The 19,039-nt window shown below is 37.8% G+C and overlaps 4 protein-coding genes across 5 annotated transcripts; 1 reads left to right on the forward strand and 3 right to left on the reverse strand.

The window, feature by feature from the left end:
• On the reverse strand, positions 1 to 3,602 carry LOC137739144 (NADP-dependent glyceraldehyde-3-phosphate dehydrogenase-like). The gene is made up of 9 exons (XM_068478655.1): positions 3,312 to 3,602; positions 2,847 to 3,040; positions 2,411 to 2,539; positions 1,999 to 2,118; positions 1,574 to 1,710; positions 1,332 to 1,487; positions 850 to 1,228; positions 653 to 769; positions 1 to 485 (listed from the first exon to the last, which is right to left on the reverse strand). Exons 1-9 carry the CDS (start codon positions 3,454 to 3,456, stop codon positions 372 to 374), a joined length of 1,491 nt encoding a protein of 496 aa, XP_068334756.1. The 5' UTR covers positions 3,457 to 3,602; the 3' UTR covers positions 1 to 371.
• Positions 3,603 to 8,253: 4,651 nt separating this feature from the next.
• LOC137710087 (small ribosomal subunit protein eS12-like) lies at positions 8,254 to 10,725 on the reverse strand. Of its 2 annotated transcripts, XM_068449048.1 has the most exons (6): positions 10,606 to 10,660; positions 10,407 to 10,486; positions 10,183 to 10,217; positions 9,246 to 9,543; positions 8,659 to 8,724; positions 8,254 to 8,505 (listed from the first exon to the last, which is right to left on the reverse strand). In XM_068449048.1, the coding sequence occupies exons 3-6, from the start codon at positions 10,188 to 10,190 to the stop codon at positions 8,446 to 8,448; spliced, it is 432 nt and encodes a 143-aa protein (XP_068305149.1). In that variant the 5' UTR covers positions 10,191 to 10,217; positions 10,407 to 10,486; positions 10,606 to 10,660; the 3' UTR covers positions 8,254 to 8,445. The 2 variants fall into 2 exon arrangements, with proteins under 2 accessions (XP_068305149.1, XP_068305145.1); XM_068449044.1 differs by lacking the exon at positions 10,407 to 10,486 and having other exon boundaries at positions 10,606 to 10,725.
• Positions 10,726 to 11,265: 540 nt separating this feature from the next.
• Positions 11,266 to 13,196, reverse strand: LOC137734195 (small ribosomal subunit protein eS12-like). The gene is made up of 5 exons (XM_068473504.1): positions 13,114 to 13,196; positions 12,694 to 12,729; positions 11,801 to 12,101; positions 11,595 to 11,660; positions 11,266 to 11,493 (listed from the first exon to the last, which is right to left on the reverse strand). Exons 2-5 carry the CDS (start codon positions 12,699 to 12,701, stop codon positions 11,434 to 11,436), a joined length of 435 nt encoding a protein of 144 aa, XP_068329605.1. The 5' UTR covers positions 12,702 to 12,729; positions 13,114 to 13,196; the 3' UTR covers positions 11,266 to 11,433.
• Positions 13,197 to 17,337: 4,141 nt separating this feature from the next.
• Positions 17,338 to 19,005, forward strand: LOC137739563 (uncharacterized). Its single transcript, XM_068479179.1, has 2 exons — positions 17,338 to 17,421; positions 17,563 to 19,005. The coding sequence occupies exon 2, from the start codon at positions 17,642 to 17,644 to the stop codon at positions 18,785 to 18,787; it is 1,146 nt and encodes a 381-aa protein (XP_068335280.1). The 5' UTR covers positions 17,338 to 17,421; positions 17,563 to 17,641; the 3' UTR covers positions 18,788 to 19,005.
• The last annotated feature ends 34 nt before the right edge of the window (positions 19,006 to 19,039 follow it).

The following is a 19,039-nucleotide window of genomic DNA, read 5'->3' on the forward strand; positions in this document are numbered from 1 at the left end:
TATGTAATGAAATGCTTATATAAACTGAGTTACAAATCAGTACAGTAATACAAGTCCCTCAGTTCTTATTCACCAAGTTTCAATTCATCAGCTGACATAGCTAATTAACTCGTACAGAAGAGAAGCCTAAAATTCTTGCAAGAGCTTAAAACATCGTGAAATAATCGCGTGATGCAGCCTTTCGATAACGGTAAATTCCCATTATTCTCTTTTTTTTCTTTCTCTACTCCATTTCTCCGACGATGACACATTTTTAGAGCCTGCATCCTACATATTCCACTTACACAAGCATTTTACTAAATCCGCTACTACAACAACATTAAGTAGCTTCGATTACTATATTATCATTCGATTCGTTATTAACACGGTCACTAACCCATGGTGTAAGAAGGGGTTGGCAAGTTGATTACAGTGGTCTTGATCTTGGTCATCATGTTGATGCTGTTGGTGATTCCTTGGGACCCGATTCCACTGTCCTTTATGCCCTGTCAAAGAAGTCATTCATAAAATTTTCAACATGACGGTCTTGGAATGAGATTCTAGCTGTCGATAAAGGAGAATTAAAGGACAAAATAAACAATTGTGCAGAAGGAGAAGAAAGAGTGCGGAAATCATTTCCCAGACTAATTTTCCAGACTTTTGAAGGGTTTACCTGGAACGGAAAATGATCTGGTCCACGAGCAGGTGCGGAGTTTATTTGAACAGTTCCCGTCTCCATTGCATCACCGATCAAAATGGCCTTGTTGATGTCCTTTGTGAACACACAGCCCTGCATTTTTACACACGAGTCAATATTTTATGAGGTGAAGCAAGCATGAAATGGTGGATTCTGAAGAAAATAAACGTTACCTGGAGTCCGAAGTTACTGGCATTGCAATGGTGGATCCCTTCTTCCACCGTAGTAATCCTAATAACGGGCAAAACTGGACCGAATGGCTCTTCCCATGCAATTCTCATGTCCGGCCTGACATTATCTAACAACAAAGGCCAGATAAGGTTGCCGTCTCTCTTGTACTCTTGGCAAAATGTTGCTCCCTTCTGTTTTGCATCCACAACCAAACCTTCAATAAAATTCGCAGATGATTCTGAAACAACGGGAGTGATGTCGCTGTTATCCTCTGGTGGACCAACAGTTAATTTCGCCACTCGTGCATTCACTTTCGCGACCAGGGCATCAGCAACGGATTCCATCACCAAGACAACCTTAACAGCAGTACATCTTTGACCGCTGTTACAAATGTGCGTTGTCAAGCGAGCATGAAAAAATATTGTTAGTCAAGTATTATGGATTGCAGCAGAAAGAGTAAGACTAACACAATTAATTTCTTCACCTGTAAGAAAAGCCTCCCTTTATTATGTTTGCTGCGACCAAATCTAGGTCGGCATCTTCAAGCACAATGCATGCATCTTTTCCTCCCAACTCCATCTGAAGAGGGATCATGCCTGCCTTTTTCGAAATTGCAATGCCGGTGTCACCACCAGTGAAGCTGAGAGACCGGGATTCATCAATGAGTAACGATAGATAAGGAAAGGGAGCCTATTGTAGTATCGAAGAAATACAATCTGGGATTACCTAATGCAGTTCACTCCAGGATGCATGGTAAGGAAGTCGCCGATCTCAGATCCTTTCCCAGTGACACAGCTAATAAGGCCTTTGGGAAATCCAGCCAAGTGGAAGCAATGCACCATATGAAGGCAAGAAACAGCACCCTACAAGGAAACACATACAATTTAGTCTTCCGCAGACTTAAAGAGATCATCAAACATAAATCTTTTATCAAGAGTTTTTCAAAGATTTTTGTAATGCGGTTCTGTCATTCAAAATACATTGTTGCACGAATTTACGCAGTGGCACTGATTTACTGAGAAGTTGAAATCAGGTCAGTAAAAAGGATGTGCGGAATCAAACAGCGGGGGAATTACTGAGTCTCAAACACAATGTCTTACTATCTAGTAAGAACTGCTGGACCAGTGTATAATTTTGAAGATTGGTAATACCTGAGTTGGGGGCTTGAGCACAAGGGCGTTTCCAGCGATCAGCGCAGGAGCAATTTTTGAGACAGCAAGGTTGACAGGATAGTTAAATGGTGGAATGGCTAGAACCACACCGAGTGGAATCTGCAATCATATTGCAGTTGCATTCAATCAAACTTCTCACAAGTAAGGATAATCGTAATGGAATCAACGTAATCACAAAAGTAAATGCTGTAATATTGAAAAGAAGCAAAGTATTACATTTGTCTGGTAACTTAGAATTGGTAGAATTTACGACAAACATGACCAAAGAAATTTAAAGAAAGTATTGGCAACTGCTGAGAATGAAATCAGATAACAGAAATATGATTGCAAAAACTCATCAGTCGAGTAGAAAGGTAAACTAAAACTAAAAGTACTCGAAAAATAAAGATACCTTGGAAGTTAAGCAATATTTTGTTCTGTCATTTCCCGGGAAACTATCAGACACCAAGAACTTCCCCTCTCCGAGAATCCTAACCCCTTCTTCGGCACAGTAAGACACCAAATCTCCAGACCTCACAACCTTCACAAAAGCCAAAATTTCCATGTCAATTTCTAATTCGAATAAATTACACTGTTCATAGGAATCAAACATGAACATATAACAAAAATGATTTTTCACATGTAATCTCTTGATAACGTTACACTTCAAGGAAAAAAATCTTCAAACTCGATGCTTTAGAAAAACAACTTGCTGACTTATTAACGAAGTCATCTAAGAAATTTCGCAACGAAAAACAAATCAAAGCACGACAAGCGTTTTTGTATAAACTTATAGTTGTCAGTGTGTTTTTTTAATTTAGTAAGAAGATAGTGAACAGGTTATAGACCTCTGTGATAGCATCTTTAGCAGGTTTAGCAATTTCTTTGACCAGTGACTCTCCAATTGGAGCTTTGTGTTCTTTGAGGATAGCAGCAGCCCTGTGAAGGAGCTCGGCCCGCTTCCAAAGAGGGGTCTTAGCCCACGCCTTCTGCGCTATTTTCGCCGTCTCCATAACTTTGTTCACCTCTTCCTGTGTACAAGCTACCACAGCCAAACGAAGGATAGTCGTTAAATAGCTGTAAAAAATGAAAAACATAACAAAAAACAGAGCAACCATTCGAATTGAAAGGACAATGATTTTAACACTCCTCGTTTAACATCACACTCGCGCATAAACAGAGAAAATTGTAAAATATTCAATTTGCAGCGCACATAAAATGGTAAAATATTCGGTTTGAAGCGCAGATAACTAAAATTAAAGCGCGAAAAAACCACTACCCAATTGAAAACCATGAAAGAAGATGACCATTACCTTGAACCTTGTAGTGAACCTTTCTTGTGGTAGGGTTGATGATGGGAACAAGTTTACCAGAAGATGATTTCTTCCACTCCCCATCACCATAATACTTGTATGCTTCTCCATCAAGAATCTCTGCAAACAATCCACTCCCAGCCATCACTCTTTTCTCAAAGATTCAAACACCAAATCTCCCAAAAAACCGAGAAATATCAAAAAAACTTGAGAGAATCAAACAATACCACTCTGTTTTTATGAAAAGATGAGGAGTGAGAAGTGAGTGTGTGGTAATACGGAGCTCGGTGTTTTATGGGTTGTGGTTTGGTGGGGTTTTATACAAGGGGAAGGTGTGCCACGCTTTGTCCTGTGAGTTGGGAGACAGTTTGGTTAGGTGGTTTTTTTATTGAGTTTGACAAAGTAAGCTATTTACCGCTCTGCAATTTGTGGTTGTCTTTCTTCTATGGCGGGCGGCTCTCTGTTTTTTTGTTGCAGATGGTAAAAATTATACTCGAATATTCGAAAATTAGTTAGCTTTGTGCTGTCCTCGGCTTTTAATTTTTGTTGTCTTTTTTGGGCCATATATATATATATATATATATATATATATATATATATATATATATATATATATATATATATTTTCTATCTGAATTATTTGTACTAATATTGGTTGGTATACATACATGCTATTTTTTCACCTAGAGGATCCTCTCCGGATTTTCTTTGTAGGGATCACGAGAATCCTCAAATCGTGTCCGTTCATCGTATGTCGTATGGTCAATTTTCGCAGGTACTATTTATATTTAATTTAAAATAAAAGTATTTAAAATAATTTTTGATTGCACGATGTTCGATAAATGGATACGATTTGAGGATCCGAAGAGGATCCTTATTCATTTTTTCACTCCCTTACCTTGAATAATTAAACCTTTTTAAAAAAAATTTATTGCCACATGGCATAAATTTGGCGGTCATGCCAACAAATAAGTGGGAGCTACACTTGCCACATCATTAATTAACTGTTAAATTGATGAATTTTCTAACAGATGCACGATATTACAATGTTTAGAGTTGCTGTTGAACCCAAATTTAACAATGCAAATTATAATTTACCCATAAATTTATTATCTACCTATTTTGAACTTGTGAACTTATTTTATTTTACGTGACAATAGTATTCCGTTTATTGTATAATAATTTTCAATTTTATAAGTCAACATTTAAATTCATATTGCCTAAAGTGCGATACAATTAAAAATCATAGATTAGGGCAAGATGATGGGCTAAGCATGTGCCATGCTTATGCAGTTATGCACCCTATAATATTAATGTTCGGCAACTACCAGTTACCATATCTTACATGTAACACAAAGTTAAAATTGGGTGTTTTGAATTTGTAGTTAAGTTTGTAATTTAAAAGTAGGTTGATGTTATTGATATTGTCGATACATCTACCGTACCGTACGGTTGTTGATATTCGACTTATGTAGTTGTCAATAAACTCGAACCTTAATGAAGAAAGACTATTATATCGAGTTTTGGTTTAAGAAGGCGGTCAAGGAGTTTGGAATTCTAAATTAGAATTTATACAGTTGTGTAAGGAAAACGAAAGAGAAGGATGAGCTGTTGCATCTACTACTCCTGCATGAAGTTGTTAAAACACACACGCATATATATAATCAATCTTCATATAATATGCATAGTGTGCATATATATATATATATATATATATATATATATATATATATATATATATAATGAATCTTCGTATAATATGCATAGTGTGCATATATATATATATATATATATATATATAATGAATCTTCGTATAATATGCATAGTGTGCATATATATATATATATATATACACAATATATCTGTGTATGCATGTGTGTGTTTAACAACTCATGTATGCGTGAATGCAGTAGTGTACTATAAGATTTATATATATGTACACTACGCATATTATATTAAAATGATTAGGACCTTCAAGCCATACCCGAATAAGAATTGGTTTTGCATGAGCGAATTCGAAGAACACAGCGGTTAGGCAAATAAGACGAAGTAGGTACACCACGTTTGCCGCCTACCTATATTGAAAGTGGTACGGTTAATTTAAAAAATTCTTGTAAGGAAAAACTAAAAACGAAAACCGAAAACAAAACAATGTCAACAAAATTGCAGAACAATAATTAACAAATTAAACTGCATTGTGCATACATGAACAAAGGCACTCTTTTCGTCTGCTATCTAATTAATCTATGATTAGAGGAGGAGCTGATTAATTAAGCAAAACCAGAGAGAGAGAGAGAGAGAGAGAGAGAGAGAGAGAGTGTGTAAGGAGTGAAACCTGCTGAAAGCTGAGTTTAACGATGCCATTTGCATCAGCTAAAACATGAAAACTGGAGAAAAGTTGAGCCATTCTTTTTCTTCTAGCTAATTCTAGAACAAATTAAAAATAAAAAAATAAAAAGAAACTAATATTTGTCTAGTAAGAGATTAGTTCTGAATGACCGCATTACATATATATAAGTAGGTGATTAAAACATAAACTTGTAAGATGTTACGAGTTTTACGGAGAGATTAGTTTGGCTTTAGTCGATAACACCGACTACCTGTTATTAAGGAGGATAGATAATCACAATGTTAATTTTGTCCTGCAAGGGAGGGCAGCTTGACATCGCATTGGCAAATTTGGCATCATCAATGCTTCACGCATGTTTTCAACGTGTTCTGCAATTGGGATCATCTCTCCCACGAATCTTTCTGCAGACTCCAACCTGCAAATTAAACTACAACTACATGTATATACAGCTTCTTATGTTTAAAATATGCATGGGATCTTAAATATGTATAAAATTAATCTAACAACGTTAACCCGATATCGAGTCTAATACTTCACGTAAAATAGATTAACAAGTTTAATAAGAATTTGCAGGGGCTGTTAGGTCCAATAGGTTTTAGGTTCGATTCACCCTCCCTTGCTATCATTTGTGTAAAATAAATAAGTAAATCAGCTCGATCACATCATCTTTGGCAAATGGGTGATGTGAGGAAGACTAAATTTGTAGAAATTTTTTTTATAAATTATATGACATGAAAGTTGATGATTGGACTATTACTTAAGTGTTGATAAACGTACTCATCTCTATTGGTGACATATTAATTTAGTTTGCAAATTTAATCTCCCTAACATTGCCCTTGCTAAATACATTTGTAGCTCACAAATAAACGATGACATTGCAAATATATTGTTCTCAAATTGATGCATACACAGATGACAGAATGGATTGGAATAATTGTTTGACAGACGTAAACCCTAGAAACAACAAATTCTAGTTTTGCAAATTTAGGCCCCAGACTCCAAATTCTAGTGTTTATTAGGTCAAAACGGTTTTAAGTTTTGCACATTATTGAGCAATAAAACTCAAGTTTAAAAGCTACAAGCTCCAAATTCTACCGTTTACTAGGTCAAAACTCCGTTGCAAGTTCTACGGGTATTTTCAATTTCGTTATCAATCAGGGTGCTTGTTTTCATATTATCCAATTAATGACCCTTGACGTTTTTATACGTTTTCTGATAGATTCCATACTTTTCTACGTACTTGGTTATCGTATGCTATCTTCTCTACGTGTAGAGAAAAAACTAACAAAATATGTGCTCTCTTAGCAACCTCATTTTACATCCCAAGTTTATCACATTATCTTTTATTTATGGGGGTCCCATTGAGTGCTAATTTGCAGTTGGCTAGGGATTCTGTAACAAATAAAAAAATTTTCAGTGTGCCCGGAACACAAGATGGTACATCTTGTGTCACTATACAAGTTATGAGATACTTATGTTAAAAAATTAATAATTTAATATAAAAATCTTCACCAATTATATAATAATACGTGATGTAGCACTTGTGTTCCGATCACAACGAAAAATTTCTCGTAACAACCAAAATGAGTTCCTTACCCTTGTAGGCTTTCCTTTCCACATGGAAGAATGGGAGGAGTGGTGATTCCAGAAACAGGAGACGATTGGGTTTTGTCAGAAGAGCATGGCCGAAACCGAAACGTCTCTCTCGGTTTTAGGCCACACTTCGTTATTTGTTGAGGCAACTTGCAAAAGCAAAGTTCTCTTTCTTCTTCCATTGGATATGTAAAAGGCTTGGACACCATCTTTCAAGGGACAGGCTTTATAGCTGTATTGCGAATTTTTTTGGGGTACCCTCTCAAAATCCTTGTCCATAGTTATGTTTGAAAGTGTGGGTGCTTCTCCAAAAACCGTTTTTCTATGAAATACTTGAATTTTCAAGAAAAATTTCTAACAAACATGTCTCGTCAAAAAACGCTTGTTAAGGAAATGATTTCAATACGAATGAATTAGTCATGAAAAAATACTTATCTTTTTGAAGGAGTTCGAATGGTAAATTTACTTAATGTGCAATACACCTTTCTACCTTCAAGTCGGACGAAACTTTTTCACTTCTTCCTTTAACATACGTTGAATGTGAAGAGTTATCAATTCCAATATAATCTTAAATACTAGGCCTATATTTACCAATACATAGGCAACAAAAAACTCAAATCTCTCGCTATCGCTTCTCGTCAAAAGTCACATCTCTAGGCATGATGAGTCATACCAAGAGTTTATGGAACCGATATCTACAAGAAAGGTGGTTGAATGCAAATGTGGTTCACAAACAGGCATGCCTGAGAGCCACTAGACTGACCATTCCAGGATGTAACATTGCTTTTTAGGGACCACAACTAAATTCCATATATCACAGGGTCTGCTTTCACCTAGTTTTGTGGCAGGGATTTAGATGGGAAGGGGAAACACAAAAACCATGAAGATAACAAACCTGAGGCTCATCAGCTTCTTCATGGTCCACAAAAGAGCGTTGCGCTCTAGCATATAATGGCATCTAAGATTCGTTTTCAACCTCAAATAACCCAATCAAGCACGTCAAGACAACGATAGTTTTTCATTTGAAGAAAAAACAGTTACAAAATTGTAAAATTCTTTCCGGTGTACTGAAATAACATGCTCAAATCAAAATCTTATAACGAAGTCGCAGTATTATACGATTGGGACATACCACTGATATCATAACCAAGTACCTAAAGAACATCAGGCCGAAATCAAAACTGTTATAATTTAATGGGACTTGAGGTGCTCTTGAACAACATGAAGACCTTCTGATTCTTCACCAAAATCCTGCAAAACGAAATAATGCAATAAGGCAAACGAACAAACACCATGCAAGGAATGGAAAATAAGTAGAAAATCTTTTTTTTTTTGGGACACAACTACAAAAAATAACACCGGAAATGTAGTAAATTCATGCACTCAAATGAGTATTCTAAATACCTTCACAACAACACACGAGCAACCAACCACCTTTCTTGCCTTTCCTTCTGAATCAATCTTGCAAAGCTGTGAGAAGACAGTATAAAATTAACAACATGTTCAAGAAAAAATCCGTAAGTATGGAAAGCAAGAAGAGAAAAATTAAGGGAATTGTTATTAGCACTCCTAAAATATCATTTGGCACTCCAAACTTTCTATAATTTAGAAAGAAAAATACGCTTGTGAGGAGTGTAGAATAAGATTTTTGGAGTGCTAATAACAGATCCCAAAATTAGTATGCCAAACTAAAAGATAGAAAACATGGCAGAGTTTGAATATTAGAAACCCTTTAAAGACTGTCCCCAGTTTACCCGCCAGCAACATAAGCCATCAATTGAAAAGTAAATTAATGGACAATTTTAGTTTATTGGACAACTAACACAAAACTGATTAAATATGGAGATACTGAGAAAGTTGAGAAAAGGAACCGAGAGAAAGATAGTTGAAAACATCGGAACAAACTAAACAATGAACAAATGAAAATAATTACTTTTGGGGAAAGAATTAAAACTAACAGAAACTACTTTATGTCAATTCGTTTTACTTACACCCGCCCATTCTCCAAGGGTTTTAGCACTAGGAATTGACATAAGCTTAACATTATGATCTGCACATAGTGCCTTGACCAGCTTAACATAATCAGCCTGGTCACAGTCCTCAGCTACAACGCAGAGTTGTGCAGCATGCTTCTCAATGACCTTTGCACCCTCGTGCAGTCCACGAGTGAGCCCACCATGAGCCAATGACTTCCTCAGCACAAGTTGCAAGGCTGTCAAAAGGTCCATTGGTTCACCTAGAGCTGCAGCAACTGCAACAGGCTCAACAGGAACAGCAACTTCTTCATCTCTGTACAAATATTATATTGAAAGTAACATTAGACATACCACACCGAATATATATAAAGAATGTCATTAACGGAGAAAAAAAATGCTTAAGATAGAGTGCAGAATGCAGGCATTATCCAGCCGGTAAAACGCTAAACTAATGGAACAACGAATAAACAAATTCCAGAGTGCAACTTCAAATCCTAAGGTTACCAAAGAAAAAAGACTCAATCTGACATTCGGCTTACCAAAGCTTCTTATACTTCTTTAACATGAGAACATACACATACAACATTGAATTCAGAACAAAAGCACCAATCATCAAATCCATGACATGCACCCATGGTCGAAACCAAATGGCCCTACAAGCAAATATCGAACTCAGCAGTTCATCGTGCATTCTAAGATTCTAGACTCCTAAGTTCCTAACCCCATTGCTCTCACAGAACTAGTCTAATAGTGTGTCCCGTCAATTTGGTATGTAACAAACCGGTTAAAGGCACTTCATTGGTACAAAAGATAAATTGAAACTACTACTCAGAACAACAAATCAGGATCACATATTAATCTCGAAACTAGTTTACATCCCTTCTATAACAAATATTCCATATATAGAGCGAAAAACGAATATAGAGAAACGGAAAATAAAATGTCCACATACCCTGACATTTTTCGGGTCGATTGAAATGAAAAGCCCTGATGACATGAGAAAACAAATGATATGTCAGCAAATTAAAAGCTTCAGTGAAACCAATTACCAGACTTGCACGCTCAAATACTGAAATCTAAACAGGCTTATACCAATAAAAATCTGAAAAATAAATCATAAAAATTCAAACTTGCTGTAAAGTATAGTGTTCAAATGCTCAGACATGAGATGCTAACCTCGAATTCCCAAAGAAACTTTGTAGATTTCGTGAAAACACAAAGAAACCAAGTTTCAGATTTTACACACGTCCTAAACCCTAACCATTTTAATTTTGGATTAAAATTCTCATCTGCCACAAGCAACTTCTTAACCGAAATATAATTGCAAAATTTAAATCAGAAGAGAACGGAATTGAACGGAGAGGTAAGCGCTGACCTTGACGGCGGTTGGGAGGTGAAGATCGAAAACCTGCAGGAGAAGGCAAATGAGGCCGGCGGTGGCGTTTGTAACTCACATGGAATATACATAAACCCTAAAACACTCGTACAAAATTACCATGTTATCCTTGTCATTTAGGGTTTTATGTTTAGGGTACAATGGTTGGCCGAAGCCCAAACATACCAGAAAATTGCATGGGATGGGCCTTAGGTGTAGTAATGTCGCATGCGCATTTAAATTTTGATCTTTCTCCGCCACTTAAAATGCGGTCCAGTGGTAAGTCTTAAATTCAACTTTACGGTCCAGCGGTTTCCTTCCATTTGTAACTAAAAGATCTTAAATTCAATAATTTTCTTTCATTTGTAAGTAAGAGATCTTAAATTCGATTTTCGGGAATGGCTCTGCACAAATTCCTCGTTCGTAAGATTGGTCCATTGGTGACCGATAGACTTTAAATTCCAATAGGCCTTAAGCTCAAAACCTCGAATGCAAATAGTCAGTTCTCCAGAACCAATGTTTTCCAATTTGGGCATTACGGAGGATACTTTTCTTTTAAAGCATCGCCCATCGAAACAATTCAAAGTCGTCAGGTGATACACAACGTGCTACTGAAATAACCGATAGCATGATCAACGAGTAATAAAAACGCAAATCAAATAACAAAACCACACGGAAAATTTCATCATTTAAGAACAGAGGTAAAAGACCCAAAAAATATCAAATGGTTTGATAATCAGAAGGATAGTTAACTCAATTCCACTTCTACAAGTTTGGGACCTAATGAGCATCAAACCCAAATCAACACGAGGCAGACTCTTTTCAAATTTAATGGGACTTAATGTGCTCCTGAACAACGTGGAGGCCTTCCGATTCCTCGCCAAAATCCTGCAGAACAAGACGCAATAAGGTAAGTAAACAAACAGAATACAAGGCATAATCAAATTGGTGGTACTAAGAGCATGCACTCAATTGAATGTTATGAATACCTTCACAACGACGCAAGAGCAACCAACAACCTTTCTTGCCTTTCCTTCGGAATCAATCTTGCAAAGCTGCGAGAAGACAGTACAAAATTAACAATAAGTAGAAGGCAAAATCCGAACAAACTATATGTTTAACGCATGAAAATAGTTACTCTGAGGCAAGAACTAAAACAAAGAAAACTTCTATTAGTCAATTCAGTTTCACTTACACCAGCCCATTCTCCAAGAGTTTTCGCACTAGGAATTGACATTAGTTTGACGTTATGGTCAGCGCATAGAGCCTTAACAAGCTTAACATAATCAGCCTGGTCACAGTCCTCAGCTACAACACAAAGCTGTGCAGCATGCTTCTCGATGACCTTTGCACCTTCATGGAGTCCACGAGTGAGCCCACCATGAGCCAATGACTTCCTCAGCACAAGTTGCAGTGCTGTCAGAAGGTCCATGGGTTCGCCTGGAGCTGCAGCAGCAGCAACAGGCTCAGCAATAGGAACAGCGACCTCTTCTTCTCTGTACAATCAATAAAATGGAGTAACATTTGACACGCTGCCATACCACACATTACACACCAAACAATACCAAGTATATCAAATTGACAAATAAAAAATGCGTCGTTTGACAAAAAAAAGGGAAAAAGAAATAAAGAACGCATATGATAGACTGCCATATCCCACTATCGGACAGTCCAGTAAGTGAAAACAAGTACGGAGTAGAAATACAAATGTAGAACAAGAGCACCAATCCTTGTATCAGAAACACAAAAGCTAAAACATACAATTAAATTAAGCTTTCACACACTCATCGCCGACATTCCCACAGTTGAAACCGAAAGACTCCTAAAGGCATTTGCGCATTCTGAAAATCTGGATTCCAAACCCCTCTCTCACTAACTAGTATACCGGGTGCTCTCGTTTCGATATGTAACAAATTGGCGAACAGAGGTTCACCAGTACAAAAAATAAATCTACGCTACTGCTCGGGCCAAGCAATCAATGACAAACTTGATCTCCAAAAACATATATATCCCCCATTATCATAAGCATTTCATATGTACAGCGGAAAAAACGAGTATATAGAATCAGAAATACAATTGTCTACATACCCTGCCATTTTTTGGGGCCGGTTGAAATTACAAATCCTGGTAACACGAAATTAACAAAAAGGATGTCAGCAAGATAAAACATTTCAGTAAAATATACAATTACCAGACTTGCAAGCTCCATTACTGAAATCTAAAAAACATATTATATAAAAAAAAAAATACCTGCAAAACAATATAACCCTTCTGTCTAGTGCTAAAATTCTCAGATATTAAGATGTTACTTCGAATTTTGGGAAAATTTCAGTTGCTTTCATGATAAACACACAGAAATCAAATTGCCCATCAAATTTTCAGATTTTTCCTTTCAATTTTTGATTAAATTGTTGTCAGCGGCCAGACAGAACTTGTATTGGGAAACATAGTTGTCAAATTTAAACAAGGAGAAAATGTGATAGGAAGCAGAGAGAGGTAAACGCTAACCTTTGAAGATGATTACGGCGAGGTAAAGATCTGAGAGCTGCACTTGCAAGATAATGGGGAGACGACGGCGGGAGGCTTTATATGTTACAACTTACATGAACCCTAAACCCATCACTGTGTAATTACCATACTGCCCTTTTTCTCATTTTTCCTTTTAATTGTGTATTTAAACTTGGCATGACCACTAGTGTTCTAGTCTATTAGTGTTTATTTTCATCTGTGCGAGATATATTATATTTATTTTTTATGAACGGCGAGTTTAATAAAATATTATCTTTTTAGTAATAAATATTGTTGTATAAAAATAAATATATTTATTATTAGTTTTTTTTTATCTTCTTATTGAACGATGTTTTAGAATACAAATATGAACTTAGGTACAGGTACATCACCTCAGCTAATCTGCTTAATTCACATTTGTAATACACGGTAGCTTTTATGTTATGTTCAGATGAGAATCTTGAATTATATTGTTAGTTGAATACTGCAAGTTTTCATAAGTTGGTCAGATATTGCAAAAAGTGTGTCTACATGTATATGCGACGTAGAGCGAGGATAAACAAACTCGACATCTTGAGCGCAAAGATGATGCACCTAAATCATTATTACCAAAGATTAGATTTGTTGATTCGATCAGATTTAAATGTGCTGATTAGGAAGAAAAACTTGGTATTGTTGAAATTGCTTGTTACTGCCTACTAATAGACAAAGTGAAATATGCTACCATTATGTCGACTATTGAATCGAAAGCCACTTTGTATCCTTAACATTTTAAAAAAATTAGTCAATAGAGAGAATCGATAATTCACTAAGCATGTTACACTGTCGTTGAATCATTTTCACTTGAAAAAATAAGGTTACGAAATTGTATATTTCATCGGGTAATCCTCAACGTTCTGCTGAAATAACCGATATCATGCTCAAGGAGTAATTCATGCACTCAGATGATATTTTTTCGGTCTGATAAGATTTTTCGGGGACATAACACTGGAAACGTAGTAATTCATGCACTCAAATGAATGTTCAACGTACCTTCACAAAGAGCAACCAACGACCTTTCTTGCCTGGGAGGAGCTTGGAATGAAGTTAATTATAGTGTCTCAGTTGCAAAACTTTTAGCAGTCTGTCTACCGCATCAAGTGAACATTCATTTGATTTTGCCCTCTGAATTTTTAATTTTATTTCAAACCTCATATACTCTCAATTCATGCCACTATCTCTTGGCTTTAGTTTCCTCATGTGCGTTAATACAAGTTACTGCTCCTAAAATTGTAATAAATTTAACGGCTTGAAAGACATTGACACGAATTGAGAGTTTAATGAGACTCGATTAGAACTTACACCAGGATCTTTCCCCTGCTTAGTCCCTCAGCACGGTTGAGATCCGTAGTGCATCATGAGCATAAGCAAAAGGGGAATTGAGCATCATCTCATCGGAGAGCAAAGTGAAACGGGGTTCACAACTCGTGGGACATTGTTGAAATGAAATTTAAGAAGGGCAAAAATAGGAAGGGGTAATAGAATTGAAAAAGTAGAGAAAACAGGTTAAAAAATAAAAGTAAAAAAAGCTCCGACGAATGCTGTATCTATAAGGTCATCTCCAACCAAAGGATCCAGAAAGCTAGAGGGCTGAAAATAGCCCGAAAATCGTCTCCAACTGAGGGATAGGCCAAAGGGCTCGTGGATCTCACGGAATTTGAAGGGGCCAAAGGGCTGGCTAGCTGACTAGTCGTTGTATTCAATTTTTTTTTTTTTTTTGGTTTTTTGGGCCAATTTGTTTTTTTAATTCTATTTTTTTTTTCTTCCTATAAATACTTAAATCATTCATTAAATTTAAGTTCTAATTTTTTTGGTTTTTTGGGTCAGTTACCATTTTAGTTTTTAAATATAAGTCGTAGTTTTTAAATTTAAGTTATTGTTGGATTTAAATTTAAATAATAAATTATGTTTGACCCTATTGCCTTTTGGCCCTTGGTTAGAGACGATTTTTTGTGACATGGCTAAAACGAGTCATATGACCTCAATTGGAGACAGAGACAAATATAACCATGTATTGTTTATTAAAATATTAATATTTTAGAGGACTAGAGGGCTAAACAAGCCCTCTTGGAGATGGCCTAAGAGCAGTTCCATCGTGGGCAATAGCCCGGTGGACTGGCTCTCAAACAAGGCGAGAAAGCCTGAGTAACTTAGTCCAGCGTGTGCTGGCGATGGAGCCTGAGCGGGCCCAAGGGAGAGGCCTCGCAGGAGTTGCTAAACCGAGAGCCCGAAGGGCATGTGACATAAGGTTGACATCTGGGCGACATTAGCCACATGGTGGACAGGCCTGGACAGCTCTTCGCAGAGGTCGATCTCGATGCCAATATTCCGGAGACATAGGGCGAGCTTCTCGCCGATGCCGGTGACTCCACCACACCACCAGGCCTTCCCATTTCTTTATTTTCTCTCATTTTCTTCCCAAAAAATAAACAATACAATTCTCTTCAAGTTCACAGAGGGGAGAGAGAGATGGTGCGGATAATTCCCATGGCGTCTTCAATCAGACCCTTGCTATCCACGCTGAGGTTCGCCGAAGCTTCTCACCTGGGCTTTTCCTTCGCTTCCTTCACTCCTTCCCGGCGACTCGCTTGCTTCCAACTCGGCTTCAATGGTGGTTTACACCGTGATAGTCCGATGACGCATGCAACGATATAGCTAGGATCCTTTAGTCCTATAAATTAAGGTTTCATGGTTTTGGAGTTTGATTTGTTTAATTTTCGAAGAGGAAAGTGGGTGAGAGCTCTCGGAAAGGGAAAACAATGAGGAAGAGGGGAGTGAGAGAGTGGGAAGGAAGAAGAAAACAAAAATGGTAGAAGTTTCGGGAAGAGATTGGAAAAGATAAATTAATAATGTAATATTAATTTATACAAATTAAATAATATAATATTAATTATAAATAAAAAAAAATACTAATATTTTATTACCTATTGTCAGATCTATTGAAGTGCAACGGTGGATATGCAAAAGACGGTTACTGTTCATTAATGGCAGTTGACTAGATAGCATAGTGTGGAGGCTCCACGCTGGAACTACTCTAAGAACCCCCTGACGATGAATTCCCAGTTCATGATGGATTACACTCATCTCGCCTAAACGACGTTAAAACCAATGTTCTAAAAATCGGCCTAGATGGCCGCCTAGGCGCTAGGCAAAAGAGTGCCGTCGCGATTTGGACCAAATCGTCCGGCCAAATCAGGTAAGAGTTAGGCGCCCGCCCAGACGCTCTCTTGGCGGTCTAGGCGGCCTAGGCAGTAGGCAAGGCGATTGCTTTTTTTTTTTTTTCAGCATACTAGCTCTCTGGTCTTCGGTTGCTGTCGGCGCATCGCATCTTTCGTTTTCACTAGCTATCGTATTTTTAGTAGAAAATAGAAGATCTGAAAAGAAGGAGTATGGGGAGAGAGATAACATTTAGATTGCAAGCCTCAAATACATCGAATGAGGAGGTAATTCACAGAGCAAATGCAAAATAGAAGATGAAGTGAGAGAGGAGGAAGAGGAAACAGCTGAAAACCCCCCACATTATTGCCTTCCGCTTACCAATGCGTCTAACCTGCACACAGCACTACACTCTTATCATTAAATTTTCTTTTAATTTTTTTACACTATTTTATGTCTATAGGATTGAGACTTTGAATGATGTGAGGGGGTTGTGGAAGAGGGGTCACCACGTGGTTTAAGAAAAACTTTAAATACAAATTTCATTCTATTATTTTATTCTTAAAAATTAGATTGTTTTGTTTTGGAAATCCCAATTGGAGAGGGAGAATTTTTGAGACTTACGAAAGTTTCTCTCTTTTTAAGACCACAGTCATCACACCAAACTACGTACTTAATACACTAACATCACATATACTATTTGTTTTAAATAAGATATTTTTCATGTTTATTTTTCTAATATACAATTAATTTATAATAAATTTACGTAAATTCATCTAGACCGTCTAGACGTCGACTTAAGCTCTGCCTAACCGTCTAAGCATTAGAGGTCAATCTACCGTCCGATCAGCGCCTAGAGTTTTTTAAAATTTAGTTAAAACAAACCATTTTATTTTTAGCTTTCCACCCCTTCCTCTAAAAAAAAAAATCCCATCTTTCTTTTCCATCAAAACCCTCGTTTTTCCGCCCCCCAAACCCCCAATTTTCCTGAGAAAATCCCCCTCCCCGGCCACCCATCTTGTTGCCCCACCCCCCCCCCCCCCCGTCCCGACGCCGATCCGTCATTCTCAATCCGAAAACGAGAAGAGAATTCCAGAGTTGTTGATTCTTGAGGTGAGTTATCGTACCTTTGATTTCTCGTATTGATCTCTAGGTTTTGGGTGATTGGATACATGGGTTTTGATAAAGTATGAATTTTGAGATGTTTGTTGTTCTTGTTTCCTGATATGGGTTGTGTATTTCTTGATCTTGCAGATTTTATGGTTTTTGCTCTTTTGGGTCTCGTTATTTGCTTCGATTTGTGTTGTTATTGCCCGAATAATCCAAGATCACGATGCATCCCAAACTTCAAAATTTCCAAATCTTCCTGCAATCTCCCGATCTCCAAATCCCAACCCAAACCCTAACCCTATCCCCAATTCAGACCCCAACTCTCCGCCACCTCAAGCTCTCAATTTTCTCCCGTGTCCTACCGTCGCTTTACTTCACCCTCAATGGTAAGCCCCTAAACGACTCCACTCCGCTTTTCGATTCCCAAATTACCCCTCTTTCTACTCTGATTTTACGGATTAGAGCTCTTGGAGGTGGCGGCGATGGCGGCGCGACGGGAGCGGAGTCTCGCGACTGCTATCTCAAGATGTACGCGGAGAAGAAGCCCGATAAGGTTGACCCGAACGAGCAGAGGCTTTCGAAGTGGCTCAATTGTGCGCTGTCGAACGAACCATTGAAGGAGCCGTGCGTAATGGATTTTCTGGGGAACGTGTTTAACAAGGAGGCTCTTGTGGAGGCGTTGTTGGGGAAGAAGGTGCCCAAGGCGTTTGGGCATATAAAGGGGTTGAAGGACATGATCAGTATTCATCTTACCCCAATTACTGGGGCCGAATTCAATCGCCAATCCGTTGCTGGGCCGCGGTTTCAGTGCCCCATTACAGGGGTCGAGTTCAACGGTAAGTGTAAGTTTGTGGGATTAAGAACTTGTGGGCATGTGTTGAGTTCAAAGGCTTTGAAGGAGATAAAGTCGTCGACTTGCCTTGTTTGCCATGTGGGATTTTCAGAGGCGGATAAGATTGTGATTAATGGGAATGAAGAGGAAGTTGTGGAGTTGAGGGAGAGGATGGAGGCTGAGAAGGCGAAAGGGAGAGTGAAGAAGGTGAAGAAGACGAAAAATGGGAATGCTGGTGTGAATGGCGAAGAGGAGGGTGTGGGTTTGGAGGCCTCACGGTTGAGTGGTACCAAGCATGGTATTGATGCTAGGGCTGTGGAGAAGGTTTCAGCAAAGGTAGAGGTAAATGGGAAGGTTGTGAATGTTGGAGCTGATGTGAAGGGTGCAAGTAATGGTGGGGCAAAGAGGTTCAAGGCGGTGGATATAGCCCCTGCTAATGCTACTAAGGAAGTGTATGCGTCCATCTTCACGTCGTCAAGGAAGAAGGATTTCAAGGAAACATTTTCTTGCAGATCTCTCCCACTTGGTAGAAACTGATTGATGGTAAGGTCTAAGAGAAAGTAATACCGTCTTACTTGTAATGTGGGCAAACATATCATTCATTGCTCTGTTGTAATTGAAGTTCATCTTTAATAGGACACTTTGACTTGTTATGTACTCTCTTTCGATATCTAGTCGCTTGTTTAGCAAACTATTCCTTGGTGTACAATAATGTTTGTGAAGATGGTGATTTCGACGTTGCTACTTCAACTAAACAAGCTTTACTTTGCAGCAATATCACTAGTAGGC

This window comes from Pyrus communis, chromosome 1 (assembly GCF_963583255.1).
Source record: "Pyrus communis chromosome 1, drPyrComm1.1, whole genome shotgun sequence".
Taxonomy (NCBI): Eukaryota; Viridiplantae; Streptophyta; class Magnoliopsida; order Rosales; family Rosaceae; genus Pyrus; species Pyrus communis.